The sequence below is a fragment of the Rhinolophus hipposideros genome (genome assembly GCF_964194185.1).
Source record: "Rhinolophus hipposideros genome assembly, chromosome: 18".
NCBI lineage: Eukaryota > Metazoa > Chordata > Mammalia > Chiroptera > Rhinolophidae > Rhinolophus > Rhinolophus hipposideros.
Window position 1 is genome coordinate 24,472,643 of NC_138064.1, and position 19,425 is coordinate 24,492,067.

The 19,425-nt window shown below is 34.2% G+C and overlaps 1 protein-coding gene across 7 annotated transcripts in view; it reads left to right on the forward strand.

The window, feature by feature from the left end:
* ETV1 (ETS variant transcription factor 1) overlaps window positions 1-19,425 on the forward strand; it is a 92,065-nt gene that overhangs the window by 13,816 nt on the left and 58,824 nt on the right. For 4 of the 7 annotated variants that reach the window (XM_081079175.1, XM_081079176.1, XM_081079173.1 and 1 more), the window contains one exon: window positions 4,144-4,179. The exons of the other annotated variants lie outside the window; for them this stretch is intronic. In XM_081079175.1, coding sequence (XP_080935301.1) covers window positions 4,144-4,179 — 36 coding nt within the window. The remainder of the gene's footprint in view (window positions 1-4,143; window positions 4,180-19,425) is intronic. 7 annotated transcript variants of the gene reach the window in all.

The following is a 19,425-nucleotide window of genomic DNA, read 5'->3' on the forward strand; positions in this document are numbered from 1 at the left end:
GCTTGTGGTAAAATACATATAACAGAAAATTTGCCATTTTAACCATTTTTAAGTGTGTAGTTCAGTGGCACTCACCTTGCTGTCCAAACCTAAACACCACCCATCTCCAGAACTTTCTCATGATCCCATAGTGAAACTGTACTTACTGAAAAAATAACTCCTCATTCGCCCCTTCCCCTAGCCCGTGGTAACTGCTATTCTAGCCTCTTGATTTTTGATATGAGAAGAGAATTTTGTGTGTTGCTTGATGTCTGGATATAGTTATTAGCTATATGATTTCAAGAAATCTATACCATAATGATATATACCTTAATTAGAGACTCTTAGAAACTCCCAGAAGGATGATAGCTAAGGATGACGGCTAGGCAAGGCCTCCCCTTCATTAAAGTGTGGGAAGAGAATGGTCACATTTCCAATATTTTTCTTCCTGTGGGGCACTTGAGTTCTTTCTAAAAGCTAAGCCTATCATCTGAGTGGGAGAATTCATCTCATTGAGTCATTTTACATCTGAAGAAATTGGTCATGGTTCTAACACTATACCAAATGCCAGGGTAAAATAGCTATCTTAAGGAATTGTTTACTCCTTATTTGACCTTTTTTCAGCTTTTCTTATTCTTCACCATTCCGTCTCCTTGAACACTCTTCTCTTGGTCACGGGGTATGATCCTCCCTTTCTTTGTTTATTCCTTCAATTCCTTCTCCTTACTCTGCTCATCTTCCTTGCCTTCTCATTCCTGGGGTTCTGTTCCCAGGCCTTTCCTCTTATTTCACATGTGCCATGCCAGCACTGTCCCACAAATCTTTCTGTGATGATGGAAATAACCTATATCTATACCATTTGATACAGTAGCCTTAATCACAATGGTCACTGAACACATGGAATGTGGCTAATGGGACTGAAGAAATGAATTTTTAATTTTATTTAGTTATTGTGACTTTAAATTTAAATAGACACATGTGGCTAGCTCTCCCACATTGTTACCTCTAGCCTGGGTCTCACTCTGCCCTACCTACTGGGCATCTTCCCTGACCCATCACTGGGGTCCTTGTGCAAATTAGAAAAAAGCGACACCGCTGGACTCACCCCTCAGCCCTCAGCTTAGTGACAGCATAAAACACGATTCACACAGCAACCCCAACCATCAATGTGCTGCTCCACAGACAATTCACTCAGTAAATCCAATGTTGAAATCATTATTTTTTCTGACTAACATCTCTCTTCTTGTTCTGTTGTTGCCTTTCTAAGTTGATGGCCTCACCATTCAAGCTGAAAACCTTTGATTTATCTTCAGTCCCTTCCGTTCTTTACCATTAACTTCCAATTGCTGCCAAACTGTTGAGTCTACCTTTCAAAAATATCTTAATCTCATGGCCTTACTCCATCTTTGTTTTACTTTCTTAGTTCATACCTGCAGTCTGCTTAGACTGAACTTGTGAATCCGCCTTGCTTTCCATTTTCCCTCCTTCCAGTCTATTCTCTGAAGAGGCATTATCACACAGCCGTCTACCCTTGTTAATTTTCTCCTGAAACTTCTTTCAGGACAAAGTCCTAAGTCTTTAACTATACAGAACATTTTTCTATGACCTGAACCTGGACTACAGTTTTAGTTTTAACTCTTGTTATTCCAGCACCCTGTTTCTCCCCATTCTCTGAGCTCGAGCCCTTCTTATTTTTCAGTTCTTTAGAGTGAGCTATTTTATGCCTTTTTGTCTTTGCACATGTTAGTTTTGCTTGAATACTTTTTTTCACTTTTGCCTCACGGTCTGATGATTCTGCAGACTCAGTTTAGACTTCATCTCATTGAAATCTTTCTTGACCTTTCCTTTGCCATCTTTACCCTACAGAGTTAGACTTTATACCATCTCGTATGTTGTGTTTATTATAGTATAATATTTTAGATACATGTCTTTGATAAGTCTGAACTTCTTGAGAATTAGGCGTATGTTATATTCAGTATGGCTTGCATGTTATAAAAGCACAATAAGTAAAATTGTCATCAAAATCACAGTCAGCTGTTTAGTGCTTATTTCCTCCTAGGTATTTTCAAAGTCTTAATTCCCTTATTAAGGTAGAAACATGATCGTGCCTTCAAGGAATACATATAATCTCATTCTAGAAAAAGATGCTGAACCCATGAATGTTTAACCAAACAATTTCAGAATGCCGAAATTTTAGTTTACTTCAATTAGTGAATATTTACAGTTTAACAAATAGGACTGTGAGACTTGTGAATAAAGCAACTAATCATAAAGGGAACCTGTAAACAAAGGTAAAATGAAATCTGAAACAGTCTACTGAAAAGAAAGTGGAGGCATGCTTTATTTCAAGGTTTGACTGACATAAAGGACTATTGTTAAGATGATGATGACCATCTAGTTTCAATCTTCTTCATTGAAGACGGAACAAGAGAGAAATTTTTAAAAAAGAGCAATAGGTTATATGGATTCTATTCTAAGGAGGATTTTTGGATGGAGAAGTTTATCAAATATTGGAACTGGAAGGTTGTATTGTCTCCTAAATGCCCTTTACAAATGTTTGAATCTTGTCTATCTGGGAATGGACAGAGGCATCCTATCTCTCGGGATAGAAAGAAACTCCCTTCCACCTGTGTGGCCTGTTTATAAATTCTATGGGCCTATTTTTTCAAATGTGAATAATCAGATTTTCTTTCATGCCTCAATCAAATAAAATGCTTTTGCTTTTGCTTTTACTGCTTTAGCCCTTTGGTAAATATAGGTTAGGAAAATGAACTGCAAAATTCTGCTCAACACCAGATTATAGAACATACATTTGACTATAACATGTGTGAATATATATAGAAGATTACAGAATAGAGCATTCAAAAATTGTGAAAGTGAGATTAAACCATAACACTTGGGCATTTTCTAAAAATATTCCCGAGCATTCTTTATTTTTATTTATGGAATATATCAATTGGAAATCTGGAGTCTAATGGTGTTACACGATAGCTTGCTAACCTTTGAAGGATGCTGACTTTTGAAGCACGTATAGACATACGAAAACAAACAAAAAAACAAACCTTCCTATAAGTACCTCCTAAGAAATGCATGAAGGCTAAGAGAAACAATTATGTAACTCTAACAAATTATTTGTTTCTTAGAAACAAATCTTTTTAGAACTCAGGCACTCTCCTGGGGGAAAAAGAAAAGAATTACCTTAGGATGTGCTTTACTCCAGAGGAAGTAGAATTGTATCTCTTCAGAAAAGAGAATTTAAAAATTATTTAGAACATGGATGAGCCTTATTTTTCCAAAATACAAATTTGTTTGTAAACTGAGTTTTTCTAAATCCTGTGTTTTAATATATCAGTGATCTTATATGTTACATTATATACTTTAAATTTAGTCATATCACTAATCTTTTAAAATCTACCACCTCTCATTTTCTTCATTTCAAAGTTATGTGTTACTACTTTTCTAGTTTGTTTCCATCAGTTGCATTAGTTCCTTTCAGTGTTTTCTTTATAGTGATTCATGTAATAGTTGATGTTCACATTTACATGCTGCATCCTCACAGAACAATCGCGGGGGTATATCCAGGGTTCTATAAAATGTCTGGCAGGACAGATCCTTGTAACTCTAGTCCTTTTTCTTATACTAAAGAAAGGACACTGGGATGCAAGTCAATGTGAATAATGTCATTAAAGGAAAAATAATCTTGACTCTTCTCTGACATATTTATAGAGTAAATATAGAAAGTTTGCAAATTTCTATGCTTTCACTGAAATTTGTCCTACAATCCTAGTGACCCATCTGAAAATAATCAAGACAAACTGGTATGTGGGTACTTGACTGTTTAAAGCCATACATGGGTGATGCTTTGTTCAAGTGAACAGAAGGCATAGCTAGGCTTCATTTTCTTAGGGATTTTTTTAGAGGGTCACACTTTTCTTGAACGGTGAAGTGGGGAAAAAATAACTTAGATTATTGTTACAAATCTGCTTCTTAAAAAAAACTGAAATCAGACCTCACTGATTGTAGACCTCACCTATGTAGACCCTCACCTATGTAGACCTCACCTATGTAGACCCTCACTGAATAATTTACATTAACATGGGCTTGCCCCAGAGAGGAAAAGTTCCATATATAGTTTGTTTCTTAATTTTTTGCCTTTATTCTAAGCTGCCTTGCTGCCTTCTGTTCCTTTCTACACATACAGTGAGTAGTTTATAAAACTTTACTTTTTGTTACTAATTTGAAAACCTTTCTTGCCTGATTAAATTTTGGGGTATGATTGATGAGAAAGACTTTGTCTTTTCATTCCTCTGACTGCTTTTACCAGAAGGTGAGCACACATTCAGAGTAATTCCATTTCTGAGATTTGAGGACATGAATTTGTTACTATGTTTTGTTTTCTTAAAAAAAAAAAAAGAGACCTATTTAAACATGTCACTGCAGTCAGACTCAAGCTTTCCATTCAGAGATGAATTGTCTCCTGTTTCCTCATCTGAGATAGCGTGCCTGAGCTCGAAGCAATAGCTGGCTCTTAAAGGTTCTGGGTCCTGTGTGGATGGGTTTTTGTTGTTATTTTGGTTGGTGTCCGTTTGTTGCTTTGTTTTTTGTCTTCGGCTTTTTTTCTTTTTTTCTAGTTTAAATTGTATCAAAACAATATATTCATAGAGTAGGAAAACAACCCCACAAAATCGTTCCCCATTTTTATTCTATATAGGCAACCACTAAGTAATATGCTTGTACTACAACTTCTTGATTTATCAGATTTTATCTGTTGCCTTATAGAGAAACACTGTGGGTGAGTTTTAATTATTTTCCTGGAAGTGATGAATTATGTAATTCTGCAGGAGTCCAGTAATTTTACATGTGACTATGACTAAGAATCATTTGGGAAGCTTGTTCAAATGCAGTTTTGTGTTTCTGATCTTGTGAGAGTTTGACTTTTTAGGTTTGAAATTGGGCCCCCAGATTTCTAACGAGCTTTTTGATGATTCTGATGCAGGCGTTCCGTGGAACACAAAGTTAGACATTTTACTTGTTCTGTCATTTATTTACTTATTTGTAGAATAAAGTGGGCAGTGTCAGTCTTTTGCCATTAAGTCGTGAGATGGACACTGCTCCTCATACACGTGCACAATTCATTATGCAATACACTTTCTGAAATTATTTATATAAGTAATATATTGTCATTGTATTATTTGAATATTCTAGGAAATTAGAAATGAAGTGTATGCAAAAATGATATTGTTAAAATACTTTCTTTATTTTTGTCGTCTTTGCTAGAGTTAGTTGTATTTTCCAATTCCAAAGACTGGTTTCTATTTATTTTCTCTTACCCTTAGCTATGAGAAAGTCACTGCAGACTCTAGATCCCTGTCATACTAGAATCAATTTGAAGTCAGAAAGACTAGTAAACGTGTGAAATCTTCCCAACTCTGGTTGAAGAGCCCTGAGGAACCACCCTGTTCCAGGCTCAATCAGTAGGACGTCTCGTCATCCGGTAGCTCACGTTTCCATGGGTGGTGCCCATCTGCCCCGTGTCTTGTCACAGGTTAGAGTCCAGTGGTCCCCTTTTCAGCAAAACAGACATTTTAGTTTGGTGTTTGATTGTTTCACAAGGAACATACTTTTCAAATCAAAAGAGAAACCTAGTGGGGATAAAAGCTATATCTTGCAAGAAATGTTGTTTTAGATAAGCTCCCAGGTATAGATTAAGTTCAATAGAAGAAACAAAATCTAAATCATACACCACGGGCATGTCAGTTAACCTTTATTTACTTATGACAAAGAAATAATCTCTCAGGCACAGGACATGCTTTCCTATAATATTTTTTCCACACTTGGAAAAAAATAAAACTGTAATATCTAAGTATGGTGGTGAATTCTTGCTCGGATTTAAAAGTGAACTTTAGAAAAAACATAATGAATGGGAACAAATGGAGAAATAGAAATTATTATAAATGACAATGTACTTATAGCTAGAAAATTACATCCATGTTAATAAAGTTTGTATTAATAGAGCCTTTTTTAAAACAATTGTTTTACTTGTTAATTCTTCCTAAGATGGATAGTAGTTCAGGCTTAATGCCAAAATAAAAACTGAAAAAAACAAAGCAACAACCTCCCCCAACCCCCCGCAAAACTGAGGTTTGCTCCATTTATAGCTGAAAGCTGAAATTATATATCACAGGTTTTTAGCTTTTTCTTTCCTATTTTATTTATCCTCTTAATTTTGTCTTTAGTATAACAAATCATACTAGAAATTGACCTTAGAAGCATGCTCAAAGGACGTATGTCAACAAATACTTTTCACTCGCCCTGCCTATAATTAGTAACAAATTATTTTGAGAAAAAGGTCTGTGCCATCGTTGGTTGAACCTTACTCAATATTAAATAAGTATATTGTTATACATTAACTGGACTTATTAGTCTAAGACCCAAACAGTATTTGTTGGAAAATTAGGTGAAGGATGAAGGTGGAAAATTATTTGCAGAACCAAATATTCTTTGTTTCAGGATTTTTAATACATATACATACACTTAAGTATAGTGTTCCAACACATTTATTAGTATTTGCAAATAAAGCCAAAGTAGTCATGAAAATAAGTATGTTTTGGGGCCGTCATTTCATAGAATATGTAAATTTCATGAAATCAGATATAAAGAGGAAATAATCTAAGTTAAATTTAATCTTTATGTCATAATTGCATGTTTAGTGTTTTTATGGGTTTTTATATAATTCTTTTCCCCATTGTTTCTCTTTTATAACATTGAACATGCACTTAATATGCACAGTGCATATTTGCTTCTGTCTGTTATTGAATTTTCTCCTAATGAAAGTTTGTGTTGTGTCTCAGTGAGTAAAATGGTTGGTGTTATATGGTTGCTTTCTAAAATGTAATTAATTATACCCCAATAAGGACTACTTGCATTTGATGTTAGGTGAGGGAGATGTTAACTCAAGAACTCAATTATTAACAATGTATCATGAAAAGCTAGATTAAAAATCCTGTTTATACAATGTCTGATTAAACTTTAAGAAAAAGTTCTTTGGTGTAATCATTTTTAATGCTATCTTTAAGCCTTATTTAAATCTAAGGTTCAGCAAAGAGGTTCATTTTGCTATAGATGCCACATTGTTAAATCATTCAGAGGTTTGTTTCATGGTTCCTCCTAGCTTTTGGCTGTGTAATCCTGTTAGGAGTGATTTTTAGATCCTGGAGAAGAAGTTTGAATTGTGAATGTTCCTTTATTTATGTTTTCTTATAGGGAAATCTTATATTCATATTTCTGTTTGCAAAATTACAATGCTTGTATTCTTACTCATGCAAGCCCGGTCATTTTCTTAATTTTTATGATTTAAAAATAGGAAAAATAAGTCTTCGTAGTGTAACAATTCTTATTCTACTTATGAGATTTTCATTTCATTTATTTATTGATACATATTTCTACAGAGGGATTTTTTTTTTGAGGATGCTAAGTAGGTTTATAAGTTTCTAAGACCCTAAAAGTTTATTTAGTCACCAAATATATTTTGAGCCTATTATGTCATGTTCTGTCTAGGCACTGGTGATACATTGGTGAACAGACAAGAAAAGTACCTCTGCTCTCGTGCAACTTACGTTCTTAACTGTATGTAACTGATATATAGTCTTAATTCATCCTAGGTCAAGGGATGTGAAATTGTATAGGGGTCAGTATCTACACATAATCATTGTATATTCAGATGCTGATCTTTTACATTCTGAAGAAAATGTGCTCTGCTTAAAGGTGTGGCCACTGGATTTTCCAGTGGACGACTCTCCGTGTCTGTGTTCATGCCTCTTTCGCCTATGCCTAAATCCCTGTGATGGGAGACTAAGAAAAATATCTTATAGCTCTCTAGACATTATGTACTCTGATGTTAATCATTGTATACACAGAATATTGACCTCTCCTACTTTTTGAGATCATACTTGTTCTTTAAGATTCAGTTCAGATGTCATTATTCTCTGATTACTTTAGTCAGAATTAATGATTTCTATGCGCCCATAAGTGCTTTATATACATCTCAATTTCAATTCTTTCAGTTGACTTGTAGAGGATGGATCATGTCCTACTTATCCTCCTACAATTCACATGTTGTGGGTGCTCAGTGAATATTGAATTGAATTGAATGAATAGCTTTTTGGTATTTAGAAACTTTTCTTTTTAATATATTCATTTCATATTAAGTTGTTTGAAATCTAATACACATACCTGCCTTTATTTTCCACATGTTTCATTTTTCTTTGAGGGGTAATGGGAAGCTGTTTGCATTTATGTAACATTAGAGCTAAGTCTCATTTATCAGATTAGGGCTGACTAATAAATGTTATTTGAGACTCACAATACATTTCTCAGTAATTTCTACTTAGTACAAATACTCTGAAATGACTTGGTATTATCCCCATTTTATATAGAAAATAATTGTATGACTGACTGAGGCAGGGGATGACTGAAATTACTGGCTTGGCTCCCCAGCTGATACTTGCTTACTCTGTGGAGGTCTTCCTTCTCTAAGAGCCAGTACTCAGCCCACTTGAAGGTTTCAAAACTGTTTTACTCTTGAAAAAAAAAATCTACATTACCAAGAAGAATGTTATTCATACAGAACATTGATGTTGTTTGAAAAGTTTTCTATCCAGGTATGATATAACTGAGAGAGACCTAGAGAACTTTTTCATAGGGGTTTGTCTCAAGATTTTCTGGGTACTTGTTTGAGCTAATAGCTGTGAGAAAGCAAGATGGGAGGACTTGGTACTGGGGAACTGCGCCGATTCTCATCTAGGCTACAGTGCTTGTATTTCCCTGCCTCAAAGATTTTATCTTACTTGTCTAGAACTTACATATTGTTTATGTACAGTTTTTGACCTCTGAAATATTTCAGACATGGAACATTTTTCTCACTGGGGGAGAAGGTCTGTTTGAACAATTAATACAGTAATACTAGTAGCAGCAGTAGATGTAGTAGTAGAGTACTAGTCATAGTAGCAGTATTCATGGAATTCCCAAAGTGGTAGTAAATATTCATGAAAATCCTAATGCTGCAGCTTGCAGAGACATTGTAGATTAATGATATTAAAACTCCTATTTTAAGGTGACAAACTGAAATCCAAAAAGGTTATTGGTCTGTCTAATTTTACAAGAAATATTGTATGTTCTTACTTGTGTGTTGGGGAAATAGCAAATTAAGAATTATACGAACCCATATACTTTCACCGATTAGTGACTAGAATAAGAAATATGTTTTCAACTGTTTTCTTGTTAAAGAAGGCCCTTTTAAACTCCTTTGTCTCACTAGCACAATATATGTATTTGTTGGGTAAAGGAATGAATTCAGTTTGACACATCTTTATGCCATGCTTTTGTTTAACTACCAATTTTAGTGTAGGTCTAGATACTGTTAAGTTTTTCACATTAAGTATGGTCAAGATTTACAAACCAGTTCAAACTTCTGGATACATTTTGATCAGAAAGAAACTTTATCTCCCCCTTTGTTTACTTTTCCCCCTGAACTTTTAACACTGACATTCAGTCCTTAACCATAAGATGCTCTTCTTAGATTTCCTTCCAGCCATAGAGTTGTCTGTGAAAATTCTGTCAAACACTACCAAGTCACTGGACTCCATTAAAAGTGGCTCATTCCTATCAAGATGTATGGATAACATTGAAGTAAACCCTTTATTAATGTTAGCTTTTCCTTTGAAATGACGGTCATGCTGTGAAATGAACTTTTGCTGCTGTTTGAGGTTGTTTTTCTCCATCCTCCTGGACACAACAGCCTTATTATGTTGATTTGATTTGACTCTCTAGTCCTTGGCACTGAGGCTAGACTGTCAGGTGACACAGTTATCTCAACTCACGATCTGCAGGGAAAGTTAAGTAACTGGATGTCTTGCTCTGTTTTTCTGGATGTTTTTGCCTTCCTGAGTCTCTTCATGTTCTTGTTTTCTTCTAGGGTAATCAAACCCTGTTTTCCTTTTTGAAAACTCTGCTCTCCTTCACTGTTGTATTGCAGATTAAAGATTGGTATATTAGAAGGTTATCAGCTAATCAATAAACTTCAGTCATGCCCATCTTGTGATAAAGGTGTCCCGTTGATCAAAGTAGAAATTTAGGTCCTTAGTTTTTAAATGGCAATTTCTGGAGATTTGGAGAATGTGCTTATGGAATGTATAGACCTATCTTATGTACATTTGGATGTAGTCATAGGGATTTTTGTATGTGTGATGGACACAGAAACAGATCTACACATACAAATGACTTCATCTGCCTTTAATTTAAAATATTGCATTCTCACTTTTCTTAACATTTTTGTCAAATTCTAATCATCAGCAAACTTCTCTTTTTCTAAATATATAAAACTTTTTCTTTTTTTGGGGGGGCAGGTTAGAACTGGTATTAAAATACTTCCTAAATCTCTACCGTAAAATTTCAGTAATTATACACGTTGTGAAATAGATACAGGTGCTGTGATTATGAAATAAAATATCTACTCTTATTTTAATATTAATTATATAGTTAAATGGATAATAGTTTTAGAATGTTAAGATTTGACATCTTTATTTTGGTAAAATGCAGCTTGTTCTTTTAGTTAAATTTCTTCCATGGCTTTTTTTTTTTTAAATATGAAAACTAAGTTTAACAGATATTCATAGTGCCACACATTATACTAGGTGCTATGGAATAAAAGATAAAAATAATATTAGTGATAATACTAATCTCTTATATTTGTTTAGCAATTTAAATTCATAGATCTTTTTCACATCCCACATCTTACTTGCTTCTCACATTGGCCCTGGAATGTAAGCGGGGCAGATCTAAGCCTCATACAGGTTTATTGTGATTCCCAAAGTCTCAGATAGTGAATGGCAGAACCAGGACTCAGCTTGCAACATTTTTCTCTGGTTACATCCCAACAAAATGTACTAATCATTCATTCAAATGCTATGACTATACAAGTGAATAAAACACATACAAATATTTTTGCCATATGCATGTATGCATACTGAAATTTATGTTTGTATAAGATCAAGGAAAATGGAAAGCGCCAAAAATATTTCTTATTGTTTATGGAGTTCTTCTAGTTAGACAGCCCTCTAAGTTCCCTGTAACGCTATGGAAATCTTCATCCCCATGCTTTGAATTGTAGAAGTGTGGTTAAGTCCTATGTATACAGAAGCCATGAGCTTTAGGAATCCTGAACGTTTGCTTAACAAAATAATTATGCTCTCAAAGGAAAATTTTTAAATTTTCATTTTGGACACTTTGTCTTTGGACATTGTATAATTTGGCCGGAAACATTTGCTAATATTATACTGAGATTAAGTGAACATTGTATTTGGCATTTTGTCTGATACTGCTTTTAAAAATATCTATCCATGTCATTTTATAGTATTAGTGCTTATGCACTACAGTCATAATATAAATGTGATGTAATTCTTTCAGGGGACTGAATATGGTGTACTGTATAAGAGCAAGGTATTGGACCTAGGACATTTGAGTTCCAATTTCTGCTCTTTACTAGGTGTGTGACCTTGTACGATATAAGCAATTTAAGATCATTGAGCCTCAGTGTCCTCTTACTTCAAACAGAAATAATAATGTTACTTTTCCCTAGGGTAATTTGAGTATTAGGGTAAATTGTGCATGTTTATATGAAATATGTAAGTGCTACATATGTCTGGCAAATAGCAAGCATTCTATATACATTTTCTATATATATTCAAATATATACAAAATACATAATTCATATATCACAAATGCATTCATTTTGATCCACTTAACTTTTTTTTTTTTTAATTTGTTTGTTTTTGCCGTGCTCAGAAATTAAAACTATACCTACCAGCTTATAGGCTGTATCAACACATACTGTGAAATAGTTATGAGAACAGCTTGTCCTTTTACGGTTTATCACGTTAGGCAACTCAGTGCATATACACAGTGATGCTGTCAGAAGATGCTTAGAAGTGTTGTTTGTTCAAGCCTGCTATCATTTTTGACAATGAGAATTCATGAAGAGAAAGTTGAGCTGGAGACATTTTGTACTTGAAATACAGGCCTGCTTGTAAGATCAGTTACCATGTTATGTTTAAGATTACAGGTTATGGATTCTGATTGATCAAGGACACCCTAATTTGTGGGTCTAGGAAAATTGCCTGCATCTTCAATATTTTTGTTGATTTGGAAACTGATGTAGTCATTGAAAGGGAAAAAAAAGCGTTGATTTTTCAATTAAGATGCAACCTTTACAATGCAAAGCAATAATAATTATAGTGTTCACTCAGCCTGAAAAACAAATTTTACTAGTTAAATAGCAATAATCAAAATGAGAACTATATTAGAAAGGTGCTAATGTTATGATCATTTCTTATTTAAATAATAAAAATGAATCCACAGAACCCTTGTTGTAATACTACTTGCAATGGAATGATATTCAGCTTTAGGTGTGGCCTCTGGAAACTCATTTCAAAGTAATTGGCTGCTTAAATTGTGAATGACCTAAGATCATCCTTATAAAATAGCTACTACAATGAATCAATTATCAGGCAGTGGCTGAACTTCTACCGGACCAGATATGTTTAACCCAACAATTGGACACTGCATGCTAAATTTAAGAAAAGTAGATTCTAGTTATACCTAAAAAAAAAACCAAAAAGATAAACAAACAAAAACTAGAATTACTAACATCAGAGGATTGTTCAGCACTGAAGATCTTAAAGTAGCTATAATTTCACAAAGCAACATGTCAGCTTTGGATCCAACATGTCTAGGTTCAAATCTTAGTTCCCCTATTTATCATATTAGTGATCTTGGGCTATTATCTAACATCTTTAAACCTTGTAAGCAAAAGTCAAAAGTAAATGGGTTAATGCAATGATTAAATGAGATATTTTATGTCAAGATTTTGGCACACAGGTTAGTGTTTGATAACTCAGTAGCTCTATAGAGTAAGACATTATCAATATCTATTTAATACATGCACCCTTCTGAGGACAGAGAATTTCGTAAGCTACAGTAACAGTTTCAGAACAGTAATGCCAATAATACAGTTAAAAATAACTCAGAATGATTGCATTTGTTTGGGCTAGCATTGAAAAATGTTGGTTTGTGATATTCCTGCTCCCTACCACAAGCAGGTAGTTGGTATATCTTCCCCAGATAGATATAATGAATAGATTTTTCTCCAAAAAGTAAATATCACACTCCTTTCCATTATACTCCTTGTACCAATCCAAAAGGAGGAAACTCTACAGCTGTGGTAGCATATACATTACAAATTTGTGGAAGACCCTGTTCTTTCTCTAATTTGTGTAGTAGGTTGTCTATATACACTGCTCTAAATATTTCGTTTAATTAAAAGGATGGACACTGTGGGGGCAGCCGGATGGCTCAGTTGTTTAGAGTACAGTGTTCTTAACAACAGGGTTGCCAGTTCAATTCTGATATGGGCCATTGTGAGCTGAGCCTTCCATGACCTCAAGTAAATTGAAACAACTACTTGACTTGGACCTGATGAGTCCTGGAAAAACACACTTAAAAAAAAAAAAAAAAAAGGATGAACACTGTATTCATGACTACTAACTGGAAAAAAAAAATGGTTCCACAGACCAAACTATTTTTAAACCATGGCTTAGAGAGTCATTTCATTTTAGAAACTGCACTAATTACTTGCGTAGTTTTAATGCCAAGGTAAATATAGTTAGATATTTAAGTATTTATTTACATAGGATAAAATTTGCATGAACAAAAATATGTATAAAAAAAAAAGACTCATGATCCTTGACTTCAAGAAGCCTACTAGGAAGTTTGGACAAAGAGGGGCAAACATGCTGACGATAGTTAAGATACAGTAGAGTGAGGAGTAAATATAACAGCCAAGCATGCAGGTTCTGGAGTGCTACTAGTTAGGCACCATGCCCCCTGTCTGCTACTTTTTTAGCTGGGTGACCTTGGTGAGTCACTTAGTCTCCCAGTATTTCCATTTTCTCAGCTTGCAAAGGCGCACCTAATAGTAAGGATGCTGTAGATGTGGAACAAAGATAAAAGAAGTCAGGGCATTCATAATTATTGACACCATTACTATAAGATTAATAATAAAAATACTATATGATTGTAAATTAAATGAATAGTACAGACCATAAATTCTATAGGTTTTTGTTGTTGTTGTTGTTGTTGTTTCTTTTGGTTTTTAAAGTAAAAGATCAATATAGAAAGGAATAGTTGAGAATGGCTTCATGAAGAAAATGAAACATGACTTGGAACTAGAAACCCAGGCTCATGAAATAATTAGAAATGAAATGAATCTAGAGATCATCCACCCTTAATGAACAGTAATAACCAATACTTTCATAGTATTTACTGTGTGCTGCTCTTCTAAGCACTTTATATATACCTTAATGCATCCAATTTTCAACCTTACTTAGTGGGAATCATTATTCCTGTATATTCTGTGATCTATTTAGTGGGAGCTACTGTGTTTCTCCTAAACTAAGACCTGGTCTTACATTAATTTTTGTTCCAAAAGGCACATTAGGGCTTATGTTCAGGGGATGTCATCCTGAAAAATCATGCTAGGGCTTACTTTCCAGTTAGGTCTTATTTTCAGGGAAACACAGTATTATCTCTTTTTTATCAGATGAAAAAATTGAGGCACATAATAGTTAAAGGGATTGTTCTGGTCACCTAACGACAAAGTTGCAGACCTGACTCTGGAGTTTACACTTGTAACGGTATCCTACACTGTTTCAGATAGAGCTGTGTGCCAAAGATAAGGTGGCAGGGGCAAAACAGTTTGTCCAAGGTGACAACTAGTTAGTACCCAAGTAGTAAGTGACAGAGGTGGAATTAATTTTCCTTGGCCCCTGATTTTCAATATTGTTGCTTATGACACCTCGTTGGCTCTTTAAGATTTGTATGAATTACCCAGTGGTGAAGGGACAGCCTGTTAGGGAACATGAAGAACAAGTGTTAATTGCTCTGAAGTAGTCATGGGCATTTTCTGTCCCTCAACAGGGAAAAGGTGCAGTATTGGGAGATAGAGGTGTGCATTGGAATAGTGGTAAAGAAGAAGTTTGAAAGATCAAAGTCAGTCATATTTTGTGAGTATGTAAAAGTCAATCAGATACACTTGGGATTTATTCCTAAGAACAACTGTCCCAGCCTGGAAATTTCTGAGTATGAAATTAGATGTCATGTTATTGAGGAAGAGAAAAGGGAGAGGAAAAAACAAAGGGGTATAATACATTTTTTTGTAAATGTGTTTTACCATATAGGCACACTGTAGTTAACCATATTTAGAACAAATACATACTAAATAATCCATATGTTTCAGACATTATAATTATGTCAGTGGAATCTAATTTGGTAATTCAAAGAAATGTGCACTGGCTAAGAATATATGTATGTATTTTAAGGGAAGAGGAGACTCAAACTTCATCTGACTTAATATTTATCCCTATGCACACCCTGAATTTACAAAGCTCTTATTAACTTCAAAGGGGTGAGGAGGAGAATGCAAACCAGGCCTATTATGTTTGTAATCATACAGTTGTTTTGCAGGTGGTATCCATGTGTTTCTCCAAAGCTCATCTTTTCTATTTGCACACATGGGAGGAAACCAAAGTACTTTCATCTTCATATTTGTCTAGATTTTTGGAACGATCAGTTACAAAGGAGGTCTGTATAAATCTTCTTTGTGTGTTTAAGTGATAATGTAAGCTGCTGAATATATCAACTGGCTACAGTATTTGACACACCTAACAGTCCTCTTCTACCTGGAGTTACAGCAGAGACAGTGGCAGGGCTCTGTGTTCTAAAGAATTAGATTGTATTTCAGAATATAAAATGAAAAGGAAATGTGAAAAAATAAATCCGTTCTACACCTGAATTTCCTACATTATGTTGCGTTTGGTAAACTATTGAGGGAAAGACTTGAAAGAATGCTGTTTGTCGTTACTGTGTATTATGTTCTCTGATCACTAAGTTATAGAAAAATCATTATTCCTGTATATTCTGTGATCTATGGCAGGCATTATAATATCTGCATTCATGTGAGCATACTGTTAACCTCTAGGTGTCTCAAAAAGGTTAAATTTAAATTGTAGATGCTTTAGGTTGACATAGCAGTAAATGTAGTTTTGACAGTTTAAAAGAAAGAATATATTGAGTGTTCGAATATGCTACCTCATTTAAGATTAGAGATCCATTTATGTGTAACTCACATCCTAAAATTTAAAAATCCACAAGGATTAGTTAACTACTATTTGTTTAAGTGAAATTCATGTGAAAATTAAATCAAATGCAGAATTTATTTCCCAGTTAGTACATCTATATATTGTGGATAACAAAGATTTGCATTGCACAAGGATTGGTATGATTTTATATGTATTTTGATGTTATCATGAAATGATCTGCCCAAGATTGAAGGAAAAAGATTTGTAATCTTCATGTATTATTGCCTCTGTGCTGTAATTGTCTATATCCAATAACACCTGTAACACTGCTACCTAGTCATGCTCTATATTTTATGTTTAATGATGGTTATCTAATTTCACCTTATTCGCAGTTAGCAAGTCAAAGTAAAAAAAATAAAATAAATCCCGTGCGTTGGAATGTTGCCATGGCACTATTGCATGGAGCCACATTTAGTATCTAGTGAGATATCTTGGTTCCCATTAGACAGGGCCTGTTTCCTGAAGGATCAAATGACCTTACTATACGGAGCTTTCCCCTGTAATATAGCCTCAAGGATGGACTTGTGGGATGGTGCCATAGGAAGGCTCTAGAGTAGGGAAAAAAAGAAGCCGACATCCTTTGAACTAGCCACTCAGAAGTTATATAAAAATTAATGCATAATAAAAATTTAAGGATCAGTTTGTACACATTTAAGAAACCTTTCTGGAATACTGTAAATAGGATGAAAATTGAGAAAACGTCTTAGGTTACATGTGTATATAACTAATGAATAATTGCATCACACTTGATTTTATATTTTCAGCTGTTCTAGCAATTTTATATCCCTAGATCATATCAACTAAGTCAAATATAATTGTAACTTCATTTAAACAGGTCTTAATGTAAATTGGCCTGCAAGGCATAGAAGTCAGATTTAACAAGCTGTATATCCATGATTAAAGTATTTCTCAATAGCTGCTCATTGTAAAGATTGTGAAGATGGACCAGAGTAAACTCTTAAATTCCTTCTGAAATCTTGCAATCTGACTTGGTGCATTTATTTGTGAGTCATAACTCCCAACTGTTATGCCAATGAAAAATTAGAGATGTGTTCCTGTAGGGAAAAAAAATAACTTTTTCATCTCAAATATAACACATTTTTAAAAAGAAGGTTATATTTAAAGGACACAATCTATTAAAAATGAGTATGTTAAGTAATCACAAAATGGTAATTTAATTCTAAAACTCTTCATTCCAGTAACAGTTTTCTTAGGATTTTATCCTTTGGCTATGGAAATGTGATCTGTGTATAAACACTGATCATTTATATTGACTTCTTTCATCACTCACACAGTAAAATCAGTACCTTATGTGTAGTGTATCTTACATGGTGTTCCTTGACTAATCTCATAGCCATGTTAAGCCTAAGGGCTCTCTTGGTTGGTTTTCTTTGTCAACGTTTGGCTTGTTTGCTTCTTGTTTTACTGGTTAAGTCTCGGCTTATGTCAGAAGAGACTATAGTTAATTATTCTGATGTCACTCTTGTGCTTTAGATATTTTTAAGTTAATATTTATTGTTAAGAAATGACAAAATGACTTGACTGGCATCTGGTGGTGTGCCGATGAGGGGTATTGTCACAGTTTAGGAAGCCAATACTGCTACTTACCTATGAGTCTCACTTTTTTAAAAAGTCTCATGGATTTTCATAAGGAATTTTGGCCAACATCAATATTATCTGCTGCATGAAGAACAGTGCACTTCTCTAAAGGTTTCTACATTATCACGATGGCTTTTTTTCTTCACAAAGGCTATTTTTGGGCTTCAAAAATGTGGCTCCCAAATCGTAGCTTTTTTGTTTTTTTTTGTACTTTTATATTTTATGCTTGTTCCCTGTTCCTTTTGAGTTGATTCTTAATCTGATAAAGTGAACATTTTCCAAGAAGGGCAAAATACTTTGGGTAAAAGTTTTTCCGTAGAGTGGTGATTCCTCATGGAAGCGGCTCTAATATATACAAAATTAAATATTATAAGCCAATTTTGAAGAAAATCCCCAAATTCATTTTGGGGAAGAAATTTAAAAACATTGCACCAAATTAGTAAGTAGTTGGTTTAAGTTAAATGTGTTTGCAGGATTTGCCCTAGCTAATATTAATAGCTATCACAATTGAGGCCAAGTGGCAGATAATTTTTTTTAAGAAGGTGTTTATTGTTAGGAAAATTGTAAAGTTTCCTTTGTAATCACTCTATCTTTGCTGTTTTGACAGCATGTAGAGTTTTATTGGCATTTCCTGAAAAATACTTTTTTGGCTTAGCCATTTGGCTTGCTTTTTTTGGGCAAACTTTTCTAGCTCTGCTATTAAGAACATATTTTCAACTTTGATTGTCTACTAATGGGGTCTTTTTGAGCAAGGAGCCAAGTGGCTAATAATGTGGATTGATCTCAATCCTGTCTATAGTGGAGTGACCTCAGAATGCTGCAGGTGTACTTCAATATAAGTGTTGCTTCCTACTTATTCTAGTGTATCATTTCTGGAATGAACTGATCGATTTCAGACCATGCAAATTACAGGCTCTTTTCACATGCAGCCTGGAAAAAAAAAAAGTATGTTGAAATTATGAATCAAAAGTCAGGATTCACTAACTTGAAAGAAAATAGAATTTTTCAAGCAGTACAGGCTTAGCAAATCAAAATTGAAAGATCCTTTTCGGGGGGTAAATACCAAAACAAGCAAAGCTCAAACATTTGAAGAAATGGAACAATAATAGGATTTTGTTAGACTCGGGAGTGTGGTATGCAGGTTTGTAGGTTTAGTAGGTCTTGGTGGTGGTATTCACACTGTAGGCCATGTACCATTTTTCTGATCTCTGGGCTTACTTAAAAAGACTTTTCCAGATCATGTAGATGCATGTGAGATGAATTCTAAATTTTGAGTTAATACTGTTCCAGTTCTGAAGACCACAGTAATAAATTCATTTAAGCAAGTATTTGCATCACTAATAACTTGTTTAATTGCTTTTAAAATAATGCTGGATGAAGTGACTACACTCTATTTCATAAAAACTTATTTATTTGTCTGCTTGTTCTTAGTAAAACCTACAAATCATAGAAACTGCTGGTCCATTTAGGGATTATTTTTCCAAAATGATGACAGGCATATTAGTAATTGGCAGTCTTCTTCGGCAATGAAATAATTAGCTTAATTTTGTTTGTTTTTTAGGTTTTTTATGGTCTATAGAGTAGTTAATATAAAATT